Source organism: Suillus paluster (genome assembly GCF_016628075.1).
Source record: "Suillus paluster strain FC165 chromosome Unknown EDB91scaffold_7, whole genome shotgun sequence".
Lineage (NCBI taxonomy): Eukaryota > Fungi > Basidiomycota > Agaricomycetes > Boletales > Suillaceae > Suillus > Suillus paluster.
Window position 1 is genome coordinate 313,602 of NW_024537567.1, and position 22,706 is coordinate 336,307.

Genomic DNA, 22,706 nt, shown 5'->3' on the forward strand with positions numbered 1-22,706 from the left:
CCATTTACCGTACATATGCATATGCAATGGCTCTCTATCATCTCTTTTTGCACTAACGTATAATGATAGATTATTATTGCTCGATGCGAATTTGACTGGGCTCCAATGACGTCGATGACACTCACATTCGATAAAAAGGGTCGCAGCAGCTTCTAATTGCAACTTGACCACAACTACTTATGGCCACGATTATTGCTGCACTGGCGAAATTCGGGCAGTCCTTGACTGCTATTGGGCTGTCGTTGCTGCATGCTGTGTTAGCTGTGTTCCAAGCCATCTTTGCGCTTGTTCAAAATATGATTGAGAGTATACTGAAGCTGGGACGGAGCATCACTACTCTGGTGCTGGAGCTGTTTCAGGGAGTACTTGGGTTCGTTGTTGGTAAGTCATGCTCCCTGTCACGTTCTCAGCGCGCGATTGATGTACTTTTGCCAGCAAACTTCGTTGCAATTTTGGTTATTGGTGGAGTGTACTACTTATACAAGCTCAGACAGCAGGGAAGGGGACCAAAGGTGCTGCAGAAGAAGATGAGTTGAGCGGGAGCGAGACCCCTGTACATATTGACTGCACTGCCACTCTAAACAAATAAGAGCAAAGTCCGAATATTGCTTTCTTGGATTCGAAGATTGAGAAGGCACGGAACGCGAGCAACGTCGACGACAACGGCGAGCAACACCGACAACGACTGTCGTCAACGTCGTTCAGTTGTTTCTTAATACAATCCATGTCTCGTATCCCCGTCCCGTCATCGCACTCACCGTCCACCAACAGAGCTCTCCATAACGATCGTGCTCCTTCTCCAGTACCACCACCACCACCTAGACATACTACTTCATCAGCATCCATGTCCAACTTATCTGGTATCTCACCGTCTCTCGCTGACACCCGGAGAAAGCAGTCCAAGCGCGACGAGGTGAGCATTCTTTCCGCTTTCAGGTTCCGAACGCAATTTTGTTTACGGTACGCTTCTACGTACACGTGTACACGCTCCTTCAATGAGTTCCTTATCACCTCTTTACCAAGGGCGTGCCCACTCTGCATCAAACACTATTTCTCACCGCCGCACGCCTGTCCGTAATGTTTCAGTCGCTAATCCTCCTTCACAGGCTATCCGGAAGAAAATCGAATCGGAACTTGCCCGAAAACGTACCATCTCGACAACGCATCATGCAGGTGGTGGCCGCGGAAAACGTGCCGCAAAACCTACTGTTGCAAAGGGCACCGTGGCTGCACTGAAGCCCAGCCCTGCACTCACTGTGCCTGACAATATCACTGTCGCAGAAGCTAGTCAGTTGTGTGCGGCCAAACGGACCGATTGTGTCCTTGTTGTAGACGATGAAGAAGGTCTCAGTGGTATTTTTACCGCCAAGGACCTGGCATACAGAGTATGTGGTTAACGTTGACTGTTGACAATCGACGCTTACCAATTTATAGGTCACTGCTGATGGCCTTGACCCTCATACTACCCCGGTTAGTCAGATTATGACCCGGAACCCAATGGTTACTCGGGATACTACGAGCGCGACTGAGGCTCTCCAGCTTATGGTTCAACGTCACTTCCGGCACTTGGTATGATTTCACCTGGTCTCTGAACATGAGTGATGTTAACGCGAATGTCAGCCTGTCTGCAATGAGGAGGGCAATGTTGTTGGGTTGCTTGACATCACCAAGGTCTTCCATGAGGCACTGAACAAGGTCGAGCGTTCCTCGTCCGCATCCGAGAAGCTCTACACCGCTCTTGCGGGTGTGCAATCCGAGCTTGGCCCAGGAATGGCTTCGAACCCACAAGCTGCTGCTATGCTCGCCTATGTCGACGCCCTACGCGAGAAAACCGCATTGCCAGATCTCACGACTGTCATGGACTCGCGGACGCAGCCCTGCGACCGTCACTCCCAAAACGACTGTCCGTGAGGTGGCCAAACTGATGAAGGAACGTCGTGTCACTGCTGTTTGTGTCATGGAGAATACGCCAGGTGCTGGTGATGCATACCCCAAGATTGCCGGTATCTTCACGAGCAAGGACATTGTCCTGCGCGTCATCGCCGCGGGTCTGGATGCGGGCATATGTAGCGTTATCCGTGTGATGACCCCTCATCCTGACACTGCTCCTCCTGCCATGAGCGTGCACGATGCGCTCAAGAAGATGCACAGTGCGTGTTCTGGTTTTTGGTGTTGTCCGTGCTGAAGATGCCACCAGATGGGCACTATCTGAACTTGCCCGTTGTCGATAGCGACGGACGGTTAGTTGCTATCGTCGATGTCCTGAAACTCACATATGCCACCCTGGAACAGGTCCGTGAAGTCTGTTCGTAGGTTTGGTCTGTTCTAACTCAATTTTCAGATGAACGCCATGAGCACGGAAAATGCTGGCGATTCTGTGGAAGCCGAAGGCGGACCAATGTGGGGCCGCTTCTTCGACTCTATTGGTGGCCACGATGACACCGAGTCCGTGGTTTCTGGTTCGCACGTCCCCACTGAGGGCCACTCTCTCTCTACGCACAACCTCGCCCGCCTTCAGCAGTCCCCGCACTCTGAAGTGCATCCGAACGATTCTGCCTCAGTGGTTGACGAAGAGCACGAGTCTGGCCTCGAAGGCTACTCGCGAAAGCGCAAGGGTACCATTCCAGCTATCACGGGCGCGACAGCCAGCGTGCCAGTAGACGATGGGACGTACGTCTTCAAGTTCCGCACGCCAAGTGGGCGCACCCACCGGTTCCAGGCGCGGCACGATAGTGTCGAGATGTTGCGCGAAATCGTACAAGGCAAGCTTGCGACGGATCCGTTCTTCACCGAGTTCGCAGGCTCACCCGCCGAGCGACCCGAGCCTGAGGACTTTACGTTATCATACACGGATGCGGACGAGGACACGGTGCTCATTACGAGCGACACGGACATTGCGGATGCTGTGAAAATTGCGCGGTCGGCGGGCTCGGATCGGGTAGTACTGTTTATTCAGGGTGGGAAGCACTGGATTGATGCTGGGGCAGAGAAGAGCGAGGCAAAGGCCGCGGAGGTGAATGCGGCCGCGAAGGAGGAAGAGAAGGAAGTCGAGAAGGCAGAGGCCGTGACGATCCCCGAACCTGCTGCTGCTGTGACTCCCCCTACAAGGGCATACACGCCACCGCAGGAGGAGCTGGTGATGGGCATTCCGAAGGATTTGTTGCTCCCTGCGAGCATTGGTGCACTCGCTGTTGTGATCGTCGCGGTGTTCACCATCTCGAGATTGGCACATGACTGAAGAGCTGAGTGCGGAGAAGGTATATGGTGATCATTAATGCTTTCAGTTTTTACCCCAAGGAACTCAGACTGTTAACCTCGAATCTCACTGTTTTCATGATATATATGTACAGGATGAGACCCATGCTGTCGAACCTGCCATTCACTCCTTTGCCTAGACGATTTGTTTATGAATTCATTACGAATTTTGTGAATGAACATGACGCTTTCGGTCAAGACACAGGACACTGCACACATAAGCGGAAAACAGATCCGGCTGGACTTCATGTACAGCGAGTTAGAGGTAAATTCAGTATTAAGCTAGGTCTTGTGGTGAGCTAATATATGAACGCTGCCTATCTTACTCAATTTGAGAATATCCAACAGTTGGTCTCAAAACGAGACATTTTTCTTTCTAGATTGGTCCGCTATATCCACCAGTCGAAAGGGAAGGAGGCAGAGCGTCAGGGCCCTCTCCGCAAGTGGTATCAATGTCGCTCGTGAGCTCAAGCTCAACGGTAGAGCCCTTGACGAATACATCCCAGTCTAGATAACAGTTTGAATGCCATGGTTGGCCATCGATAGTCACGCTCTGCAGCAGTTCGCTCTCATTAAGTCACGGTTGGAAAATACGCAATGAAGGTATAACAAACCTTGACGAAGACAGTTCCGCCCTTGCCATCTTGAGGGTTGCCACTGAAATTATTGGCGATGATAGTGGTCGTGGTATTGAAAACTGGGTTATAGAAAGAGACCTTCGGGAAATAGGGCGAAGCGAGAAGGATTTGGCGGGTTGCGGGAAGGGGGTACATCCCCATGAGGTAGAAAACAGCGTAACTGGCCATAGCACCTGAGCAAGTATTAGATGACATCCATTGAAGGTTTCACAAGACTTGCCGGAATCATCGTTGCCAGGAAGACCGTTGACCGTGGTGTTGTAAGACTCGGCAATTATCATGCGGGAACGTTGGGTGCTCAGGCCAGGCCGATCAGCATAGTGGTACATGAAAGGAATTTGCTGAGATGGCTCGTCTGTGACATCGAAGTAGTGCTGAAAGGACACGGGTCAACCTCAGAGTGTCGTTTGCAGTTCTGAGGTATTTACCTGGTCGAAGATCAAGTTAAGCCGGTCTATGAAGGACTCATTGCCTCCCTGCAACAAGATCAACTTCGCTGTGTCTTGAGGAACGTACTAGTGATAGTCTATCAACAAAAGTAAGAGGTGTATTAGTGGGATATACACACTTGAGAATACTGCAAGCAAGCTGTTAGATACAAACCATTATGAAGCCAGTGAAAATGCATACCACCATGGGAGATGACTCGTAGAAGCCATCGCGGTTTGTAGCGTCGAGATAACAGGTTGAGTGGAGAGGGTCGTTCACGCTGCAATGGCGAGGGTCGGTGTAACTCCACTCCCCATCTACGAAGCGAGGACTAAAAACCAATTAGTCTCGTGCTGCATTGATAACGTCATGGGGGAGTGACTTGCCTGCATCATGCCCTTGATTGAGGGATACTCGGGAAGAGTAACCCTCTCATTCCAGACATTAATGAAGTTTCCCGCCCGAGCTTGGTACTACGGTCACAAAAACTAACGTTCTGATTTCACACACATGGAGAATGTCGAACCTTGGCTACATCATCCGTTTTGTTGAGAATCTTTGCGACTTGTGAGATGGAGAAGTCGTTGAACGAGTACTATTCAAGTAAGCGAGAATGAGTTCACGGATCGAACGCGCTCCTACCTCTAGTGTACGCGAGACCTGCTTGGTGGCGGCACCTCCCGATGCATAGATGTTGGAAGGGATAAAACCTAGAAAGATGATTGTGACAAAGAGCGCATGATAAATAGTGATTTGCTAACTGTACTGTTTCCAGACGGTCGCCTGTCTTCCTTGGAGATTCCAGTTGGGTGGTTGGTCTTCTGCATCAGCAAGAAGGGCAGTATACAGGTCGTCGGCTGAGACATTCAGCGCGCTGGCATGTTCATAAAATCTACGACAGTAGTGAATGAGTGTATCGGTGCTGATTTACATGCTGACTGACTTGACAAAGAACTCTCCGAGAATAGGGTCGCCGTCTGTGGGTCACATTTGAGAGGCAAACCATGCGAAACTGGTTCGAGAACTTACTGCTTCCACCTTGGATGTACTGCTGAAGAGTGGCGCCGCGGCACTCAGGCAACCAACCTATCATGAGTGAGTTGTATGCATGATTTCACAACACAGTGATCTACCTTCATGCTTTTGAATATTTATCATTCCACGAACGATGCGGGCGAACACCTCCGGATCATGAAGCGACATTAGGGGATACATTGTGCGGTAAGTATCCCACTGCGCTCGAAGAATTAAAAATGTGCGACTGATGCCACCGAAAGATACTAACATTGCAGTAAAAGGAATCATAGTAAGGTTCGGCGGAATTCCAGTTGGGGTTTTCGCCAGTGTCTATCAATTACGGAGTCAGCAACCCTGTGCTCGCAAAAGGGAGTATGGCTTACAATCAGCGGGAGAAATGTGCGTCCTGTAAAGCTAAAAGGCCGTGCAACTCGAGCACATTGGAACATTTCAAATACTTACTGATGAGTAGAATAGTTCGGTAAATTCCTTGTCCACGCCTTGAGTATCGACTTGGATCCTGGATAGAAGTTCGTTCCATGTTTCTCGCGCTGTTGCAACGGTTCCATCGAAGTCGAAGTCCGGGATTTCTGACTCAGCATTTGCACAGGCCTGGTCGGAAGAAATGAAGGAAACACCGACACGTGCGAGGATGGTCGTATCAATCGAATTGGATGAGGGCGGGAAAGTCAGCAAGGCACCCTATTTCGGACAAGAAACCTGCAAGCCATGGATTTTGAGATAGCAAGAAGAATGGTCAAGGAAATACCAGAGTACAATTGGGTAAGCTGTGTACTATTCTGCACAGGGGCGTTCCCCAGCCAAACGCCATATTCAGCGGGTGCCTGAAAGTCATAGCCGTCGCCTTTGAAATCTACGCAAGTGTAGACATTGTACCTTCCAGGGCCGAACGACGAAGCGAACCTGGCTCCACCTAAGAATGACAGTGAGCTAGGAATGAGGGAGGACATCGAGTAGGCTTGCCAGTGATGCGCCCAGTAGTAGTGTTTACGTTCACAACTGGTTCTGTATTGCTGATCAGGCCGTCATTCGTGATGTCCACAACAATGCGGGGTTCACGTGACGACGGCGGGAATGTGTAACGGTGAAGTGCAGCGCGACGTGAAGCAGTCAACTCCACTCGCACTCCAGTAGACTACGGGACTAAGTTTGCAGCATGGTGTAGTACAATTCATCACATACAAGATTCGTTGCGAAGTAACCAGGTGAGCCAGCATCGTCGGGAGAACCTGTGATACGAGTAAGACATTATATTTAGCATCAAATCACGAGACTAGGCGTGGGTGGTACCATCAGGGAGGACTTTGCGCAACGTTTTTCTGACGGACATAGACGTATTGCATGATGCGAACGACTCGCATTCAGGCAGAGGCCAGAGCTTAAAGTTGGAAAGCGATGAACCCTTCAGGGAACATTAGCTTATAAGTACGGCATTTTGCAACACCTAGGACACGCACACCACCAGTTCCTGAATCGTGCAGCTGCGAGAAGCCTGTCGCATTGAAAGTGGAATTGGCATCATAACCTGCTTGCTAAACGGCATTCAAACATCAGACGTCATGAAGACTAAACATCGGATAGCCTTACGTTTCCTGGAGAATCAGTGTCGAGTCCAACTTTCACCATTCCGTGCGGAAGAGTGGCACCTACGCAAAATCAGCAGAAGCCAATAGAAGCACCGTAGAGGCAAACCGGGGAAAACATGTCCTCCGTTGGTTGTGCCGATGAAAACATTGACGTAGCTTGCAGGGTCTGTGATAGTTGTGTTTCTTGACAAGGTCGTTGCCGTGTCTGTCTGGGAGCGAACAGTTAATTGCGGGCGTGAATGAGCAGCTAATCGCGTGAGTGAATGAGCACTTGTATGAGCTAGCAGACACAGCGCAGAGAGCAGCATTAGCCAGCGCGCCATGGTGAAGATTAGAGCGCAAGCGAGGAACCTCTGCTTAATCTGACTTGGATTTTAATGAGGTTATTCCCGCATCTAGCCTTTAAGTACAGGCATTTAGGGAAGAGACCGTGGACGATTAATGAGTACGTACTCCTCGTAACACTAGTCAAGAGCTTCATTAGCGGATATTGTGTCCGTTGAGCATGGTGAGAGCCTGGATTTTGTGGCCCCAAGTTGCATATCTCAGCAAACACCTTAGTTCTGGCGCAAACGAGCGCACGACGCTTTTAAAGGAAGGTTTCGCGAGCTACGCGCGAAGTTCCTCGCTGGTAAGGAAAAGAAGCGAACCACTAGTGCACATATATTGGAAGATCATGCCGAAAGGACGGCCCGGGTAAGTATTGGGCCGTTAGAGAGTTCCCCTCAGCTGTTTGGACGGGCCATACACTGGTACACCATGACTGGACCAGGTCTGAGCGTTGTTTATAATTCCGTGACTGACTGTAGCTGTCTTTGATGTTCTCGCTCAGCGCCCAATTAATTCAAAGTCAGCGAATAATAACACGGAGATAACCACGTGGCCAATGATCGAATTGGGCTTCAAGCATCATCATCGGTGGACCGTGGACAACTGTGAACAAGCTAAAGTTTACTTTACAGTACTTTACAACAGTCCGACACGCATCAGTCATGTCGAAAGCAGAACGCGAAGATGCTATATCAGCCATTGTGAGTTGTCCGACCGCGTGGTAATGTTGCGGTAGCGTTAACCCATGTACCAGACGTCCAAGATCTTCTCAGCTATGTTGGATGACTTGGCAATGGATGCAGCACTGCAATCGCACCACCAACTTCTGCGTAGTAGAGCAGTTTGTCGCATATGTCACACCCGGTGCGTCATTAGTGAATTACCAGCGTGAATGCCTACTGACCTATCGGTAGGTGTGGCATGGGTATGTCATGCTCCCGTCCGTCGTTTACCGTTTCTGACATATCATCCTCCCTCCGCACATCTAGTCCATCCAAATGGGGCCCAGGCCATAATATCGCAAAGCCAGTCTCTCGTCCATGGCGATGTCGGAGGAAAGACGGCTTCGAGCACTGGAACCAACACTCCGAAATCTGACGGCAACATTCTCTTTGAGTGTACGGTGTGCAAGCGCCAAGTGAGCCAATAGCTTCATTAACACCATTATTAAAGCTGAACTGTCACTCTAGATGGCTTCCAATAGATTTGCCCCACACCTGAGTGCTTGCATGGGGATAGGGACCGGAAGCAGGCGTGCAGCTCCTCGCGGGACAAATCTCAAGACGAAGTGGGCTAAGAGCTACTTTTGTGGGGGAAGCGTACTCACAACCTCCTCAGGATTCCCATTGAGCCTGGCCGATCAGCATCTCCGTACCCAGGTTCAGAAAATGGCAACGCTTCAGATGATAACTCGAATGGGAAGGGCAAGGCAAAGGGCAAAGGAAAGCGCGCAGGTAAATTCTACTTTAAGCTGCTCAGGGCTTGTTTTTGAAAAAGTCACCGCAGATGATGCAGACTTTAATCTGAAGCGAAAACGAGTAGGAGTGCTGCAACTCCTGTTTGACCCAATCTGAATTGTTGTTGTTCTAGCCCATATCACCTCAGACATCACCGACGAAAAAGCCCACGAAGAAACTAAAAACAGCAGGTCTGATAGTGCTAATTTTTACATCGTCTTCTCGTCATCTGACACTCTGACAGGGTCCCCGGTGTCTCGTCTCAAAGCAGATCCAGCCAGAAGCGGCACGACTGCAAGCAATGTGCGAGTCCTTTTTATCCGTTTATCCCTTCTTACACGACTATACCCAGACTCTTCAAGTGCCTCCATCGTCTTCCCAATCCAAAGTCCCATCTAAACTTCGTTCTTCGTCTACTGCCTCTTTCCTTGAGCGCGATCGCTCTTCCACCCCAGGTTCTCAATCATCTGTTGGCACGCCCATTGCGTCGACATCGTCAGCGATATCAGCGAGGAGCGCTGCAGGCACAGGTCCGCCCAAACGTGGGCGTCCCAAGGGCAGTAAGACAGGCACGGGTAGGGGTGCGCTGGCTGCCCAGCAGAAGCGCCCGAGTCCCCCAAAACTACTACCACCACCACCGCCTCCGCCGCCCGCGCCTGCTGTGAGAATTGAACCAGACTATCTCGTCGGTAGGTTCAATGCTTCATCACGTCATGGTTATACTCACTCATCAATTCATGGTGCCAGATGTCGAAGGGGACGAGACTGGGTCGTCAACTGACACCGACGGCTGATTATACGACAATTAGCCTTTTCTCGTTTTGCCATACGATTGCATGCACAAGTACTTCCCATCTACTGTTGTACAGGTATAGTCTAATCATGCTATGTACCATGCCTACGAAAGTAACGCTGTGATACCCTACATATATGTACTACTCTACACTGACAGTGTTGTTGTTGCCTATATACACATCACTCAATACCCAAAAATTGGTGTCCGAATCTAACTGTCTAGATAATTCCTTGGGAATCATTTCATTGTGTTTCTGTTTTTCGTTGCTGAATGGTTTCTCTAGGCTCAAGCGGGACTTGAAACGCGCACAGGTGGAGACGAGGGGAAGAAGAGCCAAAGGAGGCACATAGCTGCAGTTTGCGAGACCGTCACATAGCAGAAGACTCTCATGCCGTCTATGTTCGAAAGTAAACCAGTCAAAAGGGGGAGTAGGGCTTAAACACTTCGGTTAGCCTGGAAGAGTAATAGCCTGAGTTAATTCACGCACCACTGCCTGCGCTAGCAACGGCATTACTAGAACGCATGATCAGCCACATCTAAATGCTGCGATGAGGCCACTCACAGGATAGCCATTGAAACCATGTGTACGTCTCTCGGCAGGACATCATTACAAAGGCCCAGCGTCCCGGGGAACATAGGTCCATACATCAAACCCATCACGGCGGATGACAGCTGCATTCTCGACCTGTTGAATCAACAAGCCAAATCAGGATGGTCATGGAGAGCGCAACGCCTGGATGTTATCAAGTCAGGGGTTGACAATGCAAGGAGCATGTCCTCATTCAATTTAACGAACCTCTGTTGGCTATCAGTCAGTAGTTGAGCGAGTCATAAACGGAGTTACGAACGTGCACGCATGAATAATGTGTTTGCGCTGGGTGAAGGTCAACCTGCCGAACACATTGAAGATTAGACAAGGACATGATGATGCACTGCGACCCACCCAGTACAATAATAGCCCCACAAAATTCTGCCTGCTGCCATGCCTCCCCAAAAGCCGCTGCTGACATACCCGACAGTGTCCGGATTAGAATGCTAATGCATCTTCAAGACAGGACAGCAGCAGCTAGAACAACAGAAACACACCCGCTTGGCAAGGAGATAGGTAACGATCTGCGAGAAGTCGTCTAATATTCTGTCTATGAATGACTCTGAGTAGGAGACTTACAAATCCTTGAAAAGTGGTCTCACTGCCGCTGTAAATAAAAGCGAATAATGAAAAGGCCCACTGATACGGCATCGACAAAGCCAGGAGGAGAGCTAAGAGTAGGAGGTCAGTAGTGCAGATGACTTGCAACGACAGTGACCATACTATTAGGTGCGAACGTGACATCGATATGGCGGGCAGAGAAATCTCTCACTTCATGTGGTGCAGTGTGGTTCTATGATCGTGTCCATCCCAGGGCTGTAAGCGCTCGGCGTGATTTGTATGGCGTCGAGTGCGGCCCTGCGATCCGCCAGAAACTCGTTGCGCGTCGGACGAAAAGCAAAGATGATTGAGCTCAAAGCCATTGCAGAAACAACCAAGGAGCCAAGATAAAAATGTCTCCAGGGAATCCCCTTTGCCATAAGCGTTTGGCACACCAGAGGGGCTAAAAATGACCCGAAGCCTGAGAGCCATGAGCAGCAGTCTTATGCAGACACACATTGATGCTCACACCAACATCCTAGCAAAACCCCAAGGGGCTTCTTGGGTGTGGACACGACGTAAAAATTGCTGCAACTTATTAATGACTGAAAAATATCACAGCGCGACGCTCACCATGACGCTAAACAAGCCGGATAAGCAAAAATTGTTAAGATCAAAACAAATGCTCACCAGTCCAGAAAGAGCGGGCTAACGCAGACATACCATATGCCAAAAGTAACGATGGATAATTACGAGCAGTGCCCATTATAATAAAGAACAGAGGATGAAGGAGACCTCCAAGGACAAGCAAGGAAAATCGTGCTTTTGCGGGGGAATATCCAACGCCGCAAGGGAAAGCTGCCGAAACATTGGTCGTGAACAGGGGATGAAAAAACGGAACGGCAGGGAGATAAGTCTTGTGATCCAAAGATAGGTAAAATCGACCTAGGAACTTGATGATTCGTTCAAGCAGGATGGTACCGACCCCAAACCTAGGAGATAATCGTCAATATTTATAAATATTCTTTTTAAGAAGCTTACCCAATAGTAACAGCCGAAAATAACAGGGAGGATGTCATATAGGTTAAATGGAAGTCTCGCTCAAAAGCTGACAGAACAACGCTGAACAAAGTACAGAGAATACAACGGAAGCAAACATACAGGGCAGGACAGTAGCGGTGACTGAAGAGTTCAATGAGCATGAACCTTCAAACTTAAACCGTGGACTAACCTCCATCGCCCCATCCACAAACAAAATATACGAAGTAGGTACTTAACAATCTTCGAGTCAAATTCTCGAACTCAAGACTAGGTGACGACACCTCTGCCTCCTTGTCGAATGAATTTTTGCGACTCCGCGCATCGGTGGGAAAAATGTCCACGTACGTAGCCGTCGAAGGGGAACTGGCCGAGGAGTCAGGAGGGAAGGAATCAGGAGAGGAAGCGTTTGCAAAATGTTTGGTCTGAGATACATCAGGAACAGGATAGGACAATTGCATAAGAGCTGGTTTGAAGGTTGCGCCGAGGCCAGAGGTTCTCGAAGAAGACTCGGTCAACACTCGAGTCCCAATCGCAATGTCCACGCCAAGTGAATAACTATGGCGAGTCTCATGTGACAAAAATGATGGAGCAGCAAGCAGCTCATTTGATGGATGCCAACAGCAATCAGGAAGTGAGGGTTGATTCTGGACGGAGGTCAGTGGCTTGCGACTGCGGAGAAGCCATGAGGATGCCCGGTGAAGGACACTCACTCACAGAGAGCAATTTTATAGTAGCTTTGAGGCAGACATAGGGACATTCAAGCCCCGCTAAGTGGTGTCAAGATTCTACCGGTGGGAGAGGAATGGCCGCATGAACCCTCTCGAATCTATGTGGAGTCGCAGTCGGGCCGTGTAACTCGCTTCAAGCAGTTAACTTTCCTTCAAATTCCCTACTTGCATCTCTATCCTATCAGCACATGACATAAATCCATGCATGAGAAAGCTAACTAGGTGCGTACCCGTGATATGTGTTGCCGAGACTCTGCTATCGTCGACCGAAGAGGAGACGCGTAAAATGGTCATACTAGCTGGCAGAGGATGCAGTTTCCCAAAAAAAAAAAAAATCACGTCGACATATCGAGCACTAGAGTCTATCATATGGTCATTTCGAGTCTCCGAGAAGGAGCGGGGGTTGTCAGTAGCATTTACCGTACGTATCGTCATTCTAGAAGCAAGGTGAGTCAAGAAGCAATTATGCTGCCACAAAGAGCGGGCATTTACATACGAGAATTTGGAGTTCTCGGATAATGAGTCATGAGTCTGATTCGATGCGGCGTGTAGCACTCGACGAGGGACCGAGGGATAAACGTTCGAGCATTGAATGGCGCTGAATGAGCATGACGCCTCTTCCGCGACGAAGTGAAGAAGCAAATCCTAAAAAGGCAAACTAAGATCGTTTCCGCCACCTCCAACTAGCTCCAACGGTGCCCGAACGGCGAACTGATTCTCATACTGACCAAATTATGCGTACGTATGAATTACACTCGGAATATTTTACTTACTATCTCGTGGATCGCCTCCCCGGTATTCCTCAAAACGTGGACCTCGCACTTAGCAGCGACCACCATGGAGTCCATATTCATATCTGCTGGACCTTAGCTGATGGTTATTTGGCTAGCTCACTTGCCAAAGCTATCAGGACACGAGGTCGCCGAGGTCAGCGGATCTTCAGCACGCGGGGAACTAAGTATCTTACCGACTGATCCACATAACCCATAAATCAAACCCTAATGAAGAAGTGCAAGCTTGTGAGTCGTCTATAATCCTTCTCCTTGTTCGTGATCGTTTCTTGTCAGAAGTGAATTGAACGGTATAAGTTGCTGTTGGGTGAGTCCACACAACCAGGTCCGCACAACCCATAATTTGTGCAAACTTAGTCTCATTTGCGCGCATAGGAGTTCATAAGCTACAATCGTCCGTTTTTGCTTGGCGCTCGCGGTCATCATAACATCACAGGCACGCAGAGCTTGATTAGCATGTTACCAGGATCTTTCCCGGACGAATTCCTCATCTACGACTTTGTCGTTTGATTATTATTCCGATACGGAATATATTAATGTTGTAGCAATACTATTGCTTAAAAGTAACCAAAGGCACGTTACGCCATGAATGAGTTGCTTCATTTAAAGGCTCCACCTCTGCGCACGCTATTTGAAACACACGAGTCTGCCCGCATTTATTAATGAGTATCCTTACGGTGTTCTGACGCAAATCGCGGTAGGTTCAACGATTGTTTTGAGAATTGAGATCCGGACTATTTTTTTTGTGCCAAAGTTCGCTGCGTGACCTAGTCACTACTATCCCTTCCGGTGCAATCCCACAAAGTCGGCAGTCACGCAGGGTTTTGTGTGACTGCATGTGACCAATTGTAACGAAAGTGTCACGTTTTCCCGCCAAAATGTGTGACCTGGCGTGCCGATTGCACCAGAATAGGTTACGTGTCCGGGTCCGCTATGGTCATTAGGGAAAATATTCACACGGGAGAACAGTGCGGCTCACACAAAAGGATGTCTTCATTATTACACGGTTAACAACTAGCTAGGTTTCACAAGGCTGCGCAGTCCACTGCCATTGCCACCGCCCATCGAAGCTCTGACAGTGGATACCAACGTTCTTTAATCTTAACCTCGCAGGGCGATTCCAATCATTCACATTTATTATCACTAACACTCTTTTCATATCTCAACAATGGCACGCCCGTTCACAACCTACGGGGACCACTCAACAGACCACCTATCCGCACAACACCCCAATCCTTCACCTTCAGACGACTTCAAGTCATATAACGACGACCTCAGCGACCTCATCGACCAATATGCGGACCCGTACTCGAGAACTTCACGGCATCAGACCTTTGCCGTCTCGACTAATCCATTAGACGATTCTGAATCACGAGGCCACTCTTTCTCCATAGATCAGAAAAGAATATATTCGGTTGATAAAGTTGCAGAGGAGGATCCTGAATCAAACCATTCGAACCATGGTTATCCCCCAACGCTGAAGCAGGAGAAGATGATCGACACTAGAAGTTTTTGGGCTAAAGTCAGCACTACACTTTTCTCAATACTGGTGGTTTTTTACGAAATTTGTTTAGATTCTTCCTGACTCCTGGGCTTGTCGACTTTTTGTCCTTACTGTGGTCATCGAGACTGCAGTGGATCTCGCCATCGAGGCCGACTTGCTTGTCCGATTACAGGATGATTCGGGGAAACTGGAAGTCTATCTCAGCGTATTCGCGCTTGCTCAGTACGTATCTGAATATCTCCTACGTCTCCATTTAAAACCACCTTGAAATTCAGCATCTTCCAACTGGTCATGGCAATTGATGCGGTGTATGCACGTAATACACTGCAATTTATGTCTCTTATGTGAGCTCATATTTTGCTACTTGCCTACAATAGCCTATTCCTGACGATCGGTTTTCAGCATATTCAACCTTCTCTTCCTGCTATACGCCATCATTCAAATCGGCGAAATTAAGGACTCGGCAACCACTTCCACCGGGATTCTGCATGTATCAGTGACCGTTCTCACTAACATTATACCCGCCGTCATATCAGCTGCGGAGATAGCGTACATCACTCTTGGCTGGAAAATTTATCACGAATTCGGCTGGAAGGTGTACAAGTTTCTAGGGTGCTGACCGACGCATCAAGAAAATGTATGCCACGCATCAGATCTTCGAATGCCTTATCAAATTCGACATCTTCTTTTGGGTCGGTTTCTCCGTGCAATTCATATGGCTGGTCCTCCAGAAGAATGACTGGGAGTACTACGTCACCTGGGCTGCTCTCCCGTTGTCTATCCTTCTCCTCATCGAAGGCCACCTCGCCGCACGTCACGAGAACAAGTGGATGATGGGAACGTTTATGTTTGGAAGTATGGGCGCCCTGGTCTATTTCACGTACAAAGTGAGCTCTTTTCAAATTGCCACACAGAGTTCATTCACTCATGTATTTCAGCTTTTCCGCGTCCTTCAGTACCGAGATACGCAATATGCGTTGTACTGGAAATCGCTTTCCACTTTTTGTGAGTTCTTGAAGATATTCACGTCCTCCAGCCTCTCATGATACTGGTAGCTGCAATCGCGATCGTTCTTCTCGTCATCACAATCGTTTTTTCGATCATGGTGATGCGCAATTTCGGTCGGGGACTGAAGGCGTCGAGTTGGTGTTTTTCTTCCTTCGTATTTTCTTTGACTAATGCCCTACGTGACAGTTGCAAGAAGTAAGACCCACACACAGGGAAGTGGCTCTCAACACTTGAACCGAGGACCGATGAGCACAAACCCAAATCGGATGAGTATCGAATGAACGCGCGCGTACATCAAAGCCATGGACTTGCTTGTATTCTATAGCGCTATTTGCCACTCTTTTGATTTGACACACCAGCCTCACGTTGCCCCAGCCAGGATCATATTTGCATTGACATATCCATCACATATCCTTCGCATTGCCATGTTTCGCGTTCTTTAGTTTCTTGATTTATAGGTATACATATTATAGATATTTGCACGCTTGCCAGGCGTAGTAAATACATCGCCCTCCAATCTGGATCTGGAGGCTTGTGTTTCTTCTGGCATCCGTTTTCTACTCTGACCCTCGGAGCTACCTGTGCTTTGTGGATGATTCATGTATCGATGATATTATAATAGATACAGATTTCTTCACTGAGCTTGATCAATCAATGCATTGATGAGTTGAATGTACTGCTATTGTGACGTGGATGCATCGGTGGACTCTACCAATTTTGCCCATCTCCACATATACATCACTGCCTTCGACCTTGACTGTAATATTTCACTCTCTCTCGCCCGTCGGGACGCGTGGAGCTGGTCTTATACATACACCACTATATGTCCCAACGGTTAGGCCACTCGCGGAAGCTCTTTCTTGCACTATTCATTGATTGATGCCTCAGATACAGAGCACCAAATGCAGCGCTACGAGACCGTTCAGCTCTCCTCGGCGTGACACCTCCAGCCTCAGGGCGCTCGTCACCGTTTAACAGCCTCAACCCAGGGCCTTCTGGCCACCGCTACGTTGATGACCTGGAAGGTCAGAATGATGAGGCGTTGGAGGGCTTGGCAGCAAAGGTGAAGTTGCTCAAGGATGTAAGTGGTGCTTCCCGTCTCGTCTGCCCAGGGAATTCATTAGTTTGGCACGAAGATTACCATTGGGATTGGGAACGAGGTTCGAGAATCGACCGTGCAACTCAGCCAGATGGTGCGTGCATGCTGGTCGCTCCACGTTACTGACTCCTACTTATCACGCATGCTCCACAGAATGATGCATTCGCGGAGACTTCGGGCATCCTCGCCGGCACGTTTCGCCGGATGAACAACATGGCACAGCGGCAGGGTTGTCGATGGCTATGGTACATCCTATTTCTCGTACTCGTGTTCTGGTTCTTCATCATTGTATGGTGGTTTCGGCGGTGACAATCACCCACTACGGATGTTACTTTTGATCAATCACTGAAGATTGCAGAGTGCGCCTTCTTCATCATTCAACTCACACCACGCCATTATTAGCAAATGCTAATACAGAGTATCGTAAAACCATGTAACAAAAGCAAGACGTAGATGCCCATTAATGTCATGGGCCGTCCAGGAACTTGGCATGACCAATTTCCCAAATCATCCGCCGCCGCAAGTAGGCCATGTCCCGCTGCGAAAAAAGGAACCCTTCCTCCCCTCTGGACAAGGACTCCAAGAACTGACAGGTGAAGACGCCACAGTCATAACCATTCTCTTGCTGTGGTGTGTCTTCAGGATTGTGATTCTGCCACCCAGTGAAATCAAAGGGTTTCTTTCTCTTGTTTCTATGTTCCGAGTCCAGATAACTTCGCAGGGCCTTAACGGATGAGCATCAGGACCTCCGTGAGTACGCCAAGGCGAATTAACGTACCTTGAAAACTTGATGTCGGTCGAGATTCATGCTGTCATACGATTCTATCCGCTTTCGACGGAAGTTGATGGCAGCCCCGGTCCAATGAGAATTATTGTGGTTGATAGGAATCAGGATGGCATCTTTCGAGAAGACGTCAATCTGCATACGGAATGAGAAAGCATCTTTAATTTCACTGCGCAGTCACGGACCTTCTTTGTCCATTTCGCCAGCCGTCCCTGCTCATAGCCCTCATTCTTCAGCTTTGGCCAAAAGAAAGTGTTGAAATAGTGGACATCCAGTATCTTTCTCTTCGCGGCGGGGACACTGTTGCTACTGGACTCCGAGCGTGCTAAGATCATGGCCCCATAAAAGTTGATAATTTCGTCGTTCAACCATTGACTGGGCAGTAACCGAGACAGATCTCGGTCATTAACAGATTCACGAGCAACCTTGGAAATGGGGCCTTTCTTGCACAGGAGCGCGGTGACTTGCTTGTCAGCGTCAGGAGGAAGAACCTTGGGTAGCTTTGGCCGCAGACGATTCTCAATGGCTTCATCTCTGTGTCGCGCCGACAAACGGAGACGATCATGTGAGGGAGAGAAAGGTTTGGGTGGCGGACTGCAGAAAATCGTTTCAGTGAGGAAGAATACTCTAAAGAGACGCCCAATACCGCTCAAATGACTTCTTGGCCTTCCTGAGTGCACGTTCTAGGAAGTCAGGATCGACGTCCTGCCATAATTCAGCAAAGTGGGAAATGAAGTATGCACAGGCTCACATCTGAGAACGAGTGCCTACGCGAGAGTCCGGGTGAGATCTGCTTCGAGCGCAGGTCTGTCAGTGACGGTGAAGCTAACCATAACGTCGTAAGTGTGCTAAAAAGCTGAATGAAGTAAAATCACGCACGCGAAAGTGCATGTCGTTCAAGGATCTCAAGGCGAGCTTGATAATTAATCAAAGCTGATATTCACGCGAGTTAGAGGCAGAAACGGGTAAGACAGAATGGACGCACATTTAAAAGCATCAAAATCTGAGGTATATCCTGACAATACAGATCGGAGTGAGAGATAGAACGTCAGGAAATGTACTAGCACGCTGACCAGTAGAGCGTTTGTAATGATAGAGTTCGTTCACCAGCGCTTCACGATCCTTTTTCCGATCTTCTTGTACCTTGGCTTTGTGCTATTAAATCAGGTCATAGTAAGATGTAGAAGCAGGTTAGCATTGCCTATACACTCACAACGCGAGAGAGTATGTGATCTCGACTCCGCCGAGGATGAATATTGTTCGTCACCCCTCGTCCGTGTGCGGACCTTTCTATGAACTCATACGACTGGCTGCATGGAATGTGTTCCTTCGAGGTTGAGGGGACCGGGGTGACTGAGGTGTGTCCAGTGAGGGTTGAGGGAGGTGAGGTCGCGTTGCCATTGGGTGCATTCGAAGATTCTGAACGTGATGGTAAAGAAGATGAAAGTCGCGAGCGGCCTGCCATTTGTTGCGAGTCTATGGGTTTATGGAACTCTTCTGGTATGGGCAGACGAGGTGGCAAGGCTGAGTGGGTAGCTCGCGAAGGCAAAGAACTGGTGTGATTAGGTTTGTCCGGCTGTTGAGACGTGGCTTCAGATGAATCTGGCTTTTGAGAGGCTTTTAACACGTTGTTAGTCGATGATCGTGTCTGGCAATAGAAGTAATCTCACAGTTCATGAGGGACAGGTATCCGAGGCGGACCGTTTCGTAGCCAAGTGTGAATGCGTCAGTTCCGAGTTGACGCCAACGATTCCAGATGCCCTGGTTCTCTTCTGTGCGTTGGTATTTCGCAGAACGCACTGGAAGGAGAGAATCTGAGGCCTGTCTCTTCCGACCAGTCATCCGAGCAACTGCTAAGGATGCAAGGGAAATATTTTGAAAGACTTGTGGCACAGAGCCAGCTCAAGGCTGAGTTCAATGAATGGCCAGGATGACCTCGTCGAAGCAACGTGTTATGAAGGTAGTCGTTAGTGAACGTTATATGCAATCACCAGATAGCAAGACGATCTCCGACAAATGTAAACTCTACAACAACTTTCTCAAGCACAAGACAACTAACACTTGATTATATAATCACACTAATAATGTGATCATGCTTGCTTGGCTCAGTTGGTTAGAGCGCAGGTCTCATACGTTCCATAAGTATGACGAGTATCTACTCGGTAATCCTGAGGTCGCAAGTTCGAACCTTGCAGCGAGCAGTTTTTTTTTCGCTGACTCAGACTTACTTAACAACTTTATTCCATGACCGGCCCGTATTGATGGAGCGCATCCATACGATAGTCGTTCCTTCTATGAATTGGACAATCATGACATGGAAAAGGAACTTCTGTACTGCTAAGTCACGCTCGAGTTTATTTCCTCATAAGTTATAAGTGATCTTGCTAACGATTTTGTAAGTAGTCAAGACTGTCGTCCCTTAACCGTTACGCCAAAAGGCAGTGATAATGAAAGCTCAAAGCGCTCATGCTTCATTATCTCGGACTTAATATATATGCTGATTATGGGAACTCAGGTAAGCCAAGTTCCAACGGGCTTACAGATTTCTTCACAAAGTACGCGGTACCAAGCCAAGACAACATTGGTATGCAATCGTCACCTTTCATCATATCGTCACCGTTCTTGAGTGTCATGTTCGCCACTGAGCGTGATTCCGACCCCCACATTATAAAATACTCTGTGGTGTTGTTAAGCAAGTCAGGTCCCATGAGGCTGTATCCAGCTTGGTCAGTGCCTTGTTCTGTATCCGGGAGGGCAGCCTGAATGATCTTGCACTTGCACCAGCGAATTGGTCACGATGACCGAGGGAGCCGACTTGTGTGGCAGACATGTGTCCGTCCACAAAATCTAGTAAAAAATTTTGCAGACAGAACTCTGGAACTGTACCTGGGTCATTGGCATGCGCACAAGCAGACACAAGATGAGTGATTTTCACCAAAGAATCCTTTTAAATTGAAGCTTTGGCAAGGATATGTAGATTCAAACATACCTTTCAAGGGTCGAGACCCGGCGGAGACCCGGCGGAGGCAGTTTGAGAGGCCATGAGAATCTTCAGGAGGCTTCCTCGCGTGGGCCCTATCCAATCTTCCAATCCATCGCATTCCATTACGGAGGCATCAGAACGCTAATTTGCGTGGCTCTATCCCTTCTCCTTTACTAGCTCTCCGGGTTGTGGCGTGGAACAGGTTGTTGCAAATCATTTCAAGCAGCCACTATCTCCTGCTTATGACGCAGCAAGCCCTCACGTACCAGTATAAAAACGAACATCACTGGTGTATCTCTATCCACTCCAATTTTTGTCCGCCTTATCAGTTTGTTAAATGCCCTCTGAGGCAAGATCATTGTTCGAGCTCACCAGGCTCCACTGGTTTCCAGTGGGGAGTGACTTGATTTTTTGGCCCTTCGGTAAGATGCAAGATGAGCGAACTTATTCGTTGGTTATAAATCATCATGGCTAGGTTGGGGCTTCCTGTTAGCAGCCTATCATGTGGCGTTGCCCATGAACGAAGTTGTGAAAGATTTCCTGTTCTATGCATTGCTGGGCACACTGGTGCACAGCGCAGGATGTGTCATAAATGACATGCTTGACCGCGACTTCGATCGCAAAGTTGGTACGTCTCAGATCTGTCCTGACTGTTTCTCCTGACGCTATTCAATGTGGAACAGAACGTTCAAAGGGTCGACCGATCGCATCAGGAGTTGTCTCTAGGTCGGAGGCTTCAGTTCTTTTGGCTGTTCTCGTTGCTGCTATCTATTATATGTTTTCACGTACCGGCACTCCAGCGTGAGTATCACATTCAATCATTGTTAGAATTTCTCCTACAAACCTTTTAGTTTCATACTTGGTATCATTGGGCTCCCTGCGTGTGGTGGTACGTATCCGCTGATGAAGCGCTGGATGCACTGGCCTTCTTTGTTCCTTGGTAAGGCCTTTTTGTGCAGAAGTATACCATCTTATCTGGTTCCAAGGCTTTGCTGCGAGCTGGGCCGTCCCATTCACTTGGGTTGCGACGACGGGTCAGTTCAATTGGGATATGATCCTACCAATCGCAATTGCGTCGTGCTGGTAAGTGACGGTGGTTTTTTTTATAAGTCACTGACAATACCTCCGTAGCTGGACATGTCTTTACGACACCATTTACGCATGTCAAGTGATTCACCTGGAATGTTTTGCTCAAGGAGACGTGTATTGATTCTGTCGTCCTAGGACAGGAAGGACGACGAGATGGCCGGAGTCAAGTCTATGGCGGTCAGTCTGGGTGAAGGCATTCGTCCTGCGTTGAGTCTGTTTGACTTGACCTTCTTTGTGTGCCTTTCGTGGGCTGGGTACTTGAACGGCCAACACCTCTCGTTCTATGTGATGAGTGTCATTGCACCGTTCCTCCTCTGTCTCTGGCACATATGGTCCTTCGACCATAATGATCCCCAAGACTGCTGGAAGATATTCATGGTACATCTAACTGACATAACCACATGCGCTAATTCTGATCTTCAATTTTACCCCAGGCAAGTCGCCATGGCGCGGCGATGGTCTGCGCTGGATTGTTCGTAGACCACTGCTTCAATCTCGCGTCCCTTGCCACTTGATCATATGAAGTCCCTTTTACGATACAAGTATGACTGTGACTCGGCATAGAAAGAATCGACAATGTCATACCATCTTAATGTACATCCATGCAAAGCTAGGCGACATATGTTAGGTTGACTCCTTGCAAATATGTATGATAGCGATTCTTTTACCCCCTTCAGCAAATCTTGTGTGTTTTGGTGAGAATTATGTTGGACTAGCAACTTTACCAACAAGCATTCATCACCTCAACATCTTGATCATCATAAGCATTTTTAACACCGACCGTCAAGTAAGCTAGCGGGTTGAGTCTGCGTAAGATGCCGAAACTCTTGAGTGGGGATGGCTAGAATGGTCACGTGGCAATCGACGAATTTGGGGCGGCAGCTATAGCTACTGTCGGTGTCCGACTCTTCCGTTAAACTCAAGGTGAGGCTTTCAGAAGGCTAGTCAAGTCAGAATTGTGTTCTTGCCATCTCACAGACTCACAGCTCTCAGCCAAGTGCAACAGATTACTTTTGACTCT

General features: G+C 48.6%; 8 protein-coding genes and 1 non-coding gene across 9 annotated transcripts; 6 read left to right on the plus strand and 3 right to left on the minus strand.

Moving 5' to 3' along the window:
- The first annotated feature begins 627 nt into the window (after window positions 1–627).
- EDB91DRAFT_1109305 (CBS-domain-containing protein) lies at window positions 628–3,458 on the plus strand. Its single transcript, XM_041317611.1, has 7 exons — window positions 628–913; window positions 1,107–1,385; window positions 1,435–1,569; window positions 1,621–1,854; window positions 1,913–2,150; window positions 2,198–2,292; window positions 2,342–3,458. Exons 1-7 carry the CDS (start codon window positions 725–727, stop codon window positions 3,236–3,238), a joined length of 2,067 nt encoding a protein of 688 aa, XP_041181303.1. The 5' UTR covers window positions 628–724; the 3' UTR covers window positions 3,239–3,458.
- Window positions 3,459–7,735, minus strand: EDB91DRAFT_1109307 (glycoside hydrolase family 92 protein). The gene is made up of 23 exons (XM_041317612.1): window positions 7,400–7,735; window positions 7,053–7,346; window positions 6,948–7,006; window positions 6,818–6,892; window positions 6,651–6,762; window positions 6,543–6,589; window positions 6,324–6,495; window positions 6,146–6,273; window positions 5,802–6,041; window positions 5,723–5,753; window positions 5,608–5,669; window positions 5,456–5,555; window positions 5,352–5,408; window positions 5,266–5,299; window positions 5,084–5,214; window positions 4,965–5,032; window positions 4,849–4,917; window positions 4,689–4,795; window positions 4,524–4,653; window positions 4,322–4,408; window positions 4,114–4,267; window positions 3,870–4,066; window positions 3,459–3,808 (listed from the first exon to the last, which is right to left on the minus strand). The coding sequence occupies exons 2-23, from the start codon at window positions 7,267–7,269 to the stop codon at window positions 3,632–3,634; spliced, it is 2,454 nt and encodes an 817-aa protein (XP_041181304.1). The 5' UTR covers window positions 7,270–7,346; window positions 7,400–7,735; the 3' UTR covers window positions 3,459–3,631.
- A 109-nt stretch (window positions 7,736–7,844) lies between these two features.
- EDB91DRAFT_761172 (uncharacterized protein) lies at window positions 7,845–9,598 on the plus strand. The gene is made up of 11 exons (XM_041328311.1): window positions 7,845–7,977; window positions 8,031–8,140; window positions 8,191–8,201; window positions 8,266–8,414; window positions 8,467–8,564; window positions 8,615–8,730; window positions 8,783–8,814; window positions 8,867–8,924; window positions 8,978–9,036; window positions 9,086–9,422; window positions 9,481–9,598. The coding sequence occupies exons 1-11, from the start codon at window positions 7,939–7,941 to the stop codon at window positions 9,525–9,527; spliced, it is 1,056 nt and encodes a 351-aa protein (XP_041181305.1). The 5' UTR covers window positions 7,845–7,938; the 3' UTR covers window positions 9,528–9,598.
- Window positions 9,599–9,814: 216 nt separating this feature from the next.
- On the minus strand, window positions 9,815–11,737 carry EDB91DRAFT_1235191 (major facilitator superfamily domain-containing protein; the record flags this gene model as incomplete). The annotated part of the gene is made up of 12 exons (XM_041321288.1): window positions 9,815–9,963; window positions 10,017–10,042; window positions 10,092–10,201; window positions 10,228–10,262; window positions 10,480–10,564; window positions 10,616–10,642; window positions 10,698–10,789; window positions 10,821–10,885; window positions 10,995–11,139; window positions 11,188–11,286; window positions 11,349–11,650; window positions 11,700–11,737. 12 exons carry the CDS (start codon window positions 11,735–11,737, stop codon window positions 9,815–9,817), a joined length of 1,173 nt encoding a protein of 390 aa, XP_041181306.1.
- A 2,486-nt stretch (window positions 11,738–14,223) lies between these two features.
- Window positions 14,224–16,371, plus strand: EDB91DRAFT_1109321 (uncharacterized protein). Its single transcript, XM_041317613.1, has 8 exons — window positions 14,224–14,740; window positions 14,793–14,944; window positions 14,998–15,066; window positions 15,125–15,317; window positions 15,355–15,609; window positions 15,661–15,727; window positions 15,778–15,864; window positions 15,917–16,371. The coding sequence occupies exons 1-8, from the start codon at window positions 14,387–14,389 to the stop codon at window positions 16,009–16,011; spliced, it is 1,272 nt and encodes a 423-aa protein (XP_041181307.1). The 5' UTR covers window positions 14,224–14,386; the 3' UTR covers window positions 16,012–16,371.
- Window positions 16,372–16,383: 12 nt separating this feature from the next.
- Window positions 16,384–17,368, plus strand: EDB91DRAFT_761280 (uncharacterized protein). The gene is made up of 4 exons (XM_041328312.1): window positions 16,384–16,564; window positions 16,619–16,811; window positions 16,867–16,923; window positions 16,983–17,368. The coding sequence occupies exons 1-4, from the start codon at window positions 16,554–16,556 to the stop codon at window positions 17,136–17,138; spliced, it is 417 nt and encodes a 138-aa protein (XP_041181308.1). The 5' UTR covers window positions 16,384–16,553; the 3' UTR covers window positions 17,139–17,368.
- EDB91DRAFT_1244335 (cysteine proteinase) lies at window positions 17,296–19,455 on the minus strand (the record flags this gene model as incomplete). The annotated part of the gene is made up of 10 exons (XM_041322402.1): window positions 17,296–17,553; window positions 17,608–17,748; window positions 17,799–18,207; window positions 18,260–18,318; window positions 18,365–18,438; window positions 18,493–18,546; window positions 18,599–18,628; window positions 18,687–18,768; window positions 18,827–19,230; window positions 19,284–19,455. The coding sequence occupies 10 exons, from the start codon at window positions 19,453–19,455 to the stop codon at window positions 17,296–17,298; spliced, it is 1,683 nt and encodes a 560-aa protein (XP_041181309.1).
- Window positions 19,456–19,707: 252 nt separating this feature from the next.
- Window positions 19,708–19,814, plus strand: EDB91DRAFT_t39. Its single transcript has one exon. It is a non-coding gene; the product is annotated as a tRNA-Met (tRNA).
- Window positions 19,815–20,933: 1,119 nt separating this feature from the next.
- On the plus strand, window positions 20,934–22,200 carry EDB91DRAFT_1235195 (UbiA prenyltransferase family; the record flags this gene model as incomplete). Its single annotated transcript, XM_041321289.1, has 8 exons — window positions 20,934–21,018; window positions 21,072–21,224; window positions 21,280–21,397; window positions 21,448–21,536; window positions 21,583–21,679; window positions 21,728–21,764; window positions 21,821–22,063; window positions 22,120–22,200. The coding sequence occupies 8 exons, from the start codon at window positions 20,934–20,936 to the stop codon at window positions 22,198–22,200; spliced, it is 903 nt and encodes a 300-aa protein (XP_041181310.1).
- Window positions 22,201–22,706: the final 506 nt, after the last annotated feature.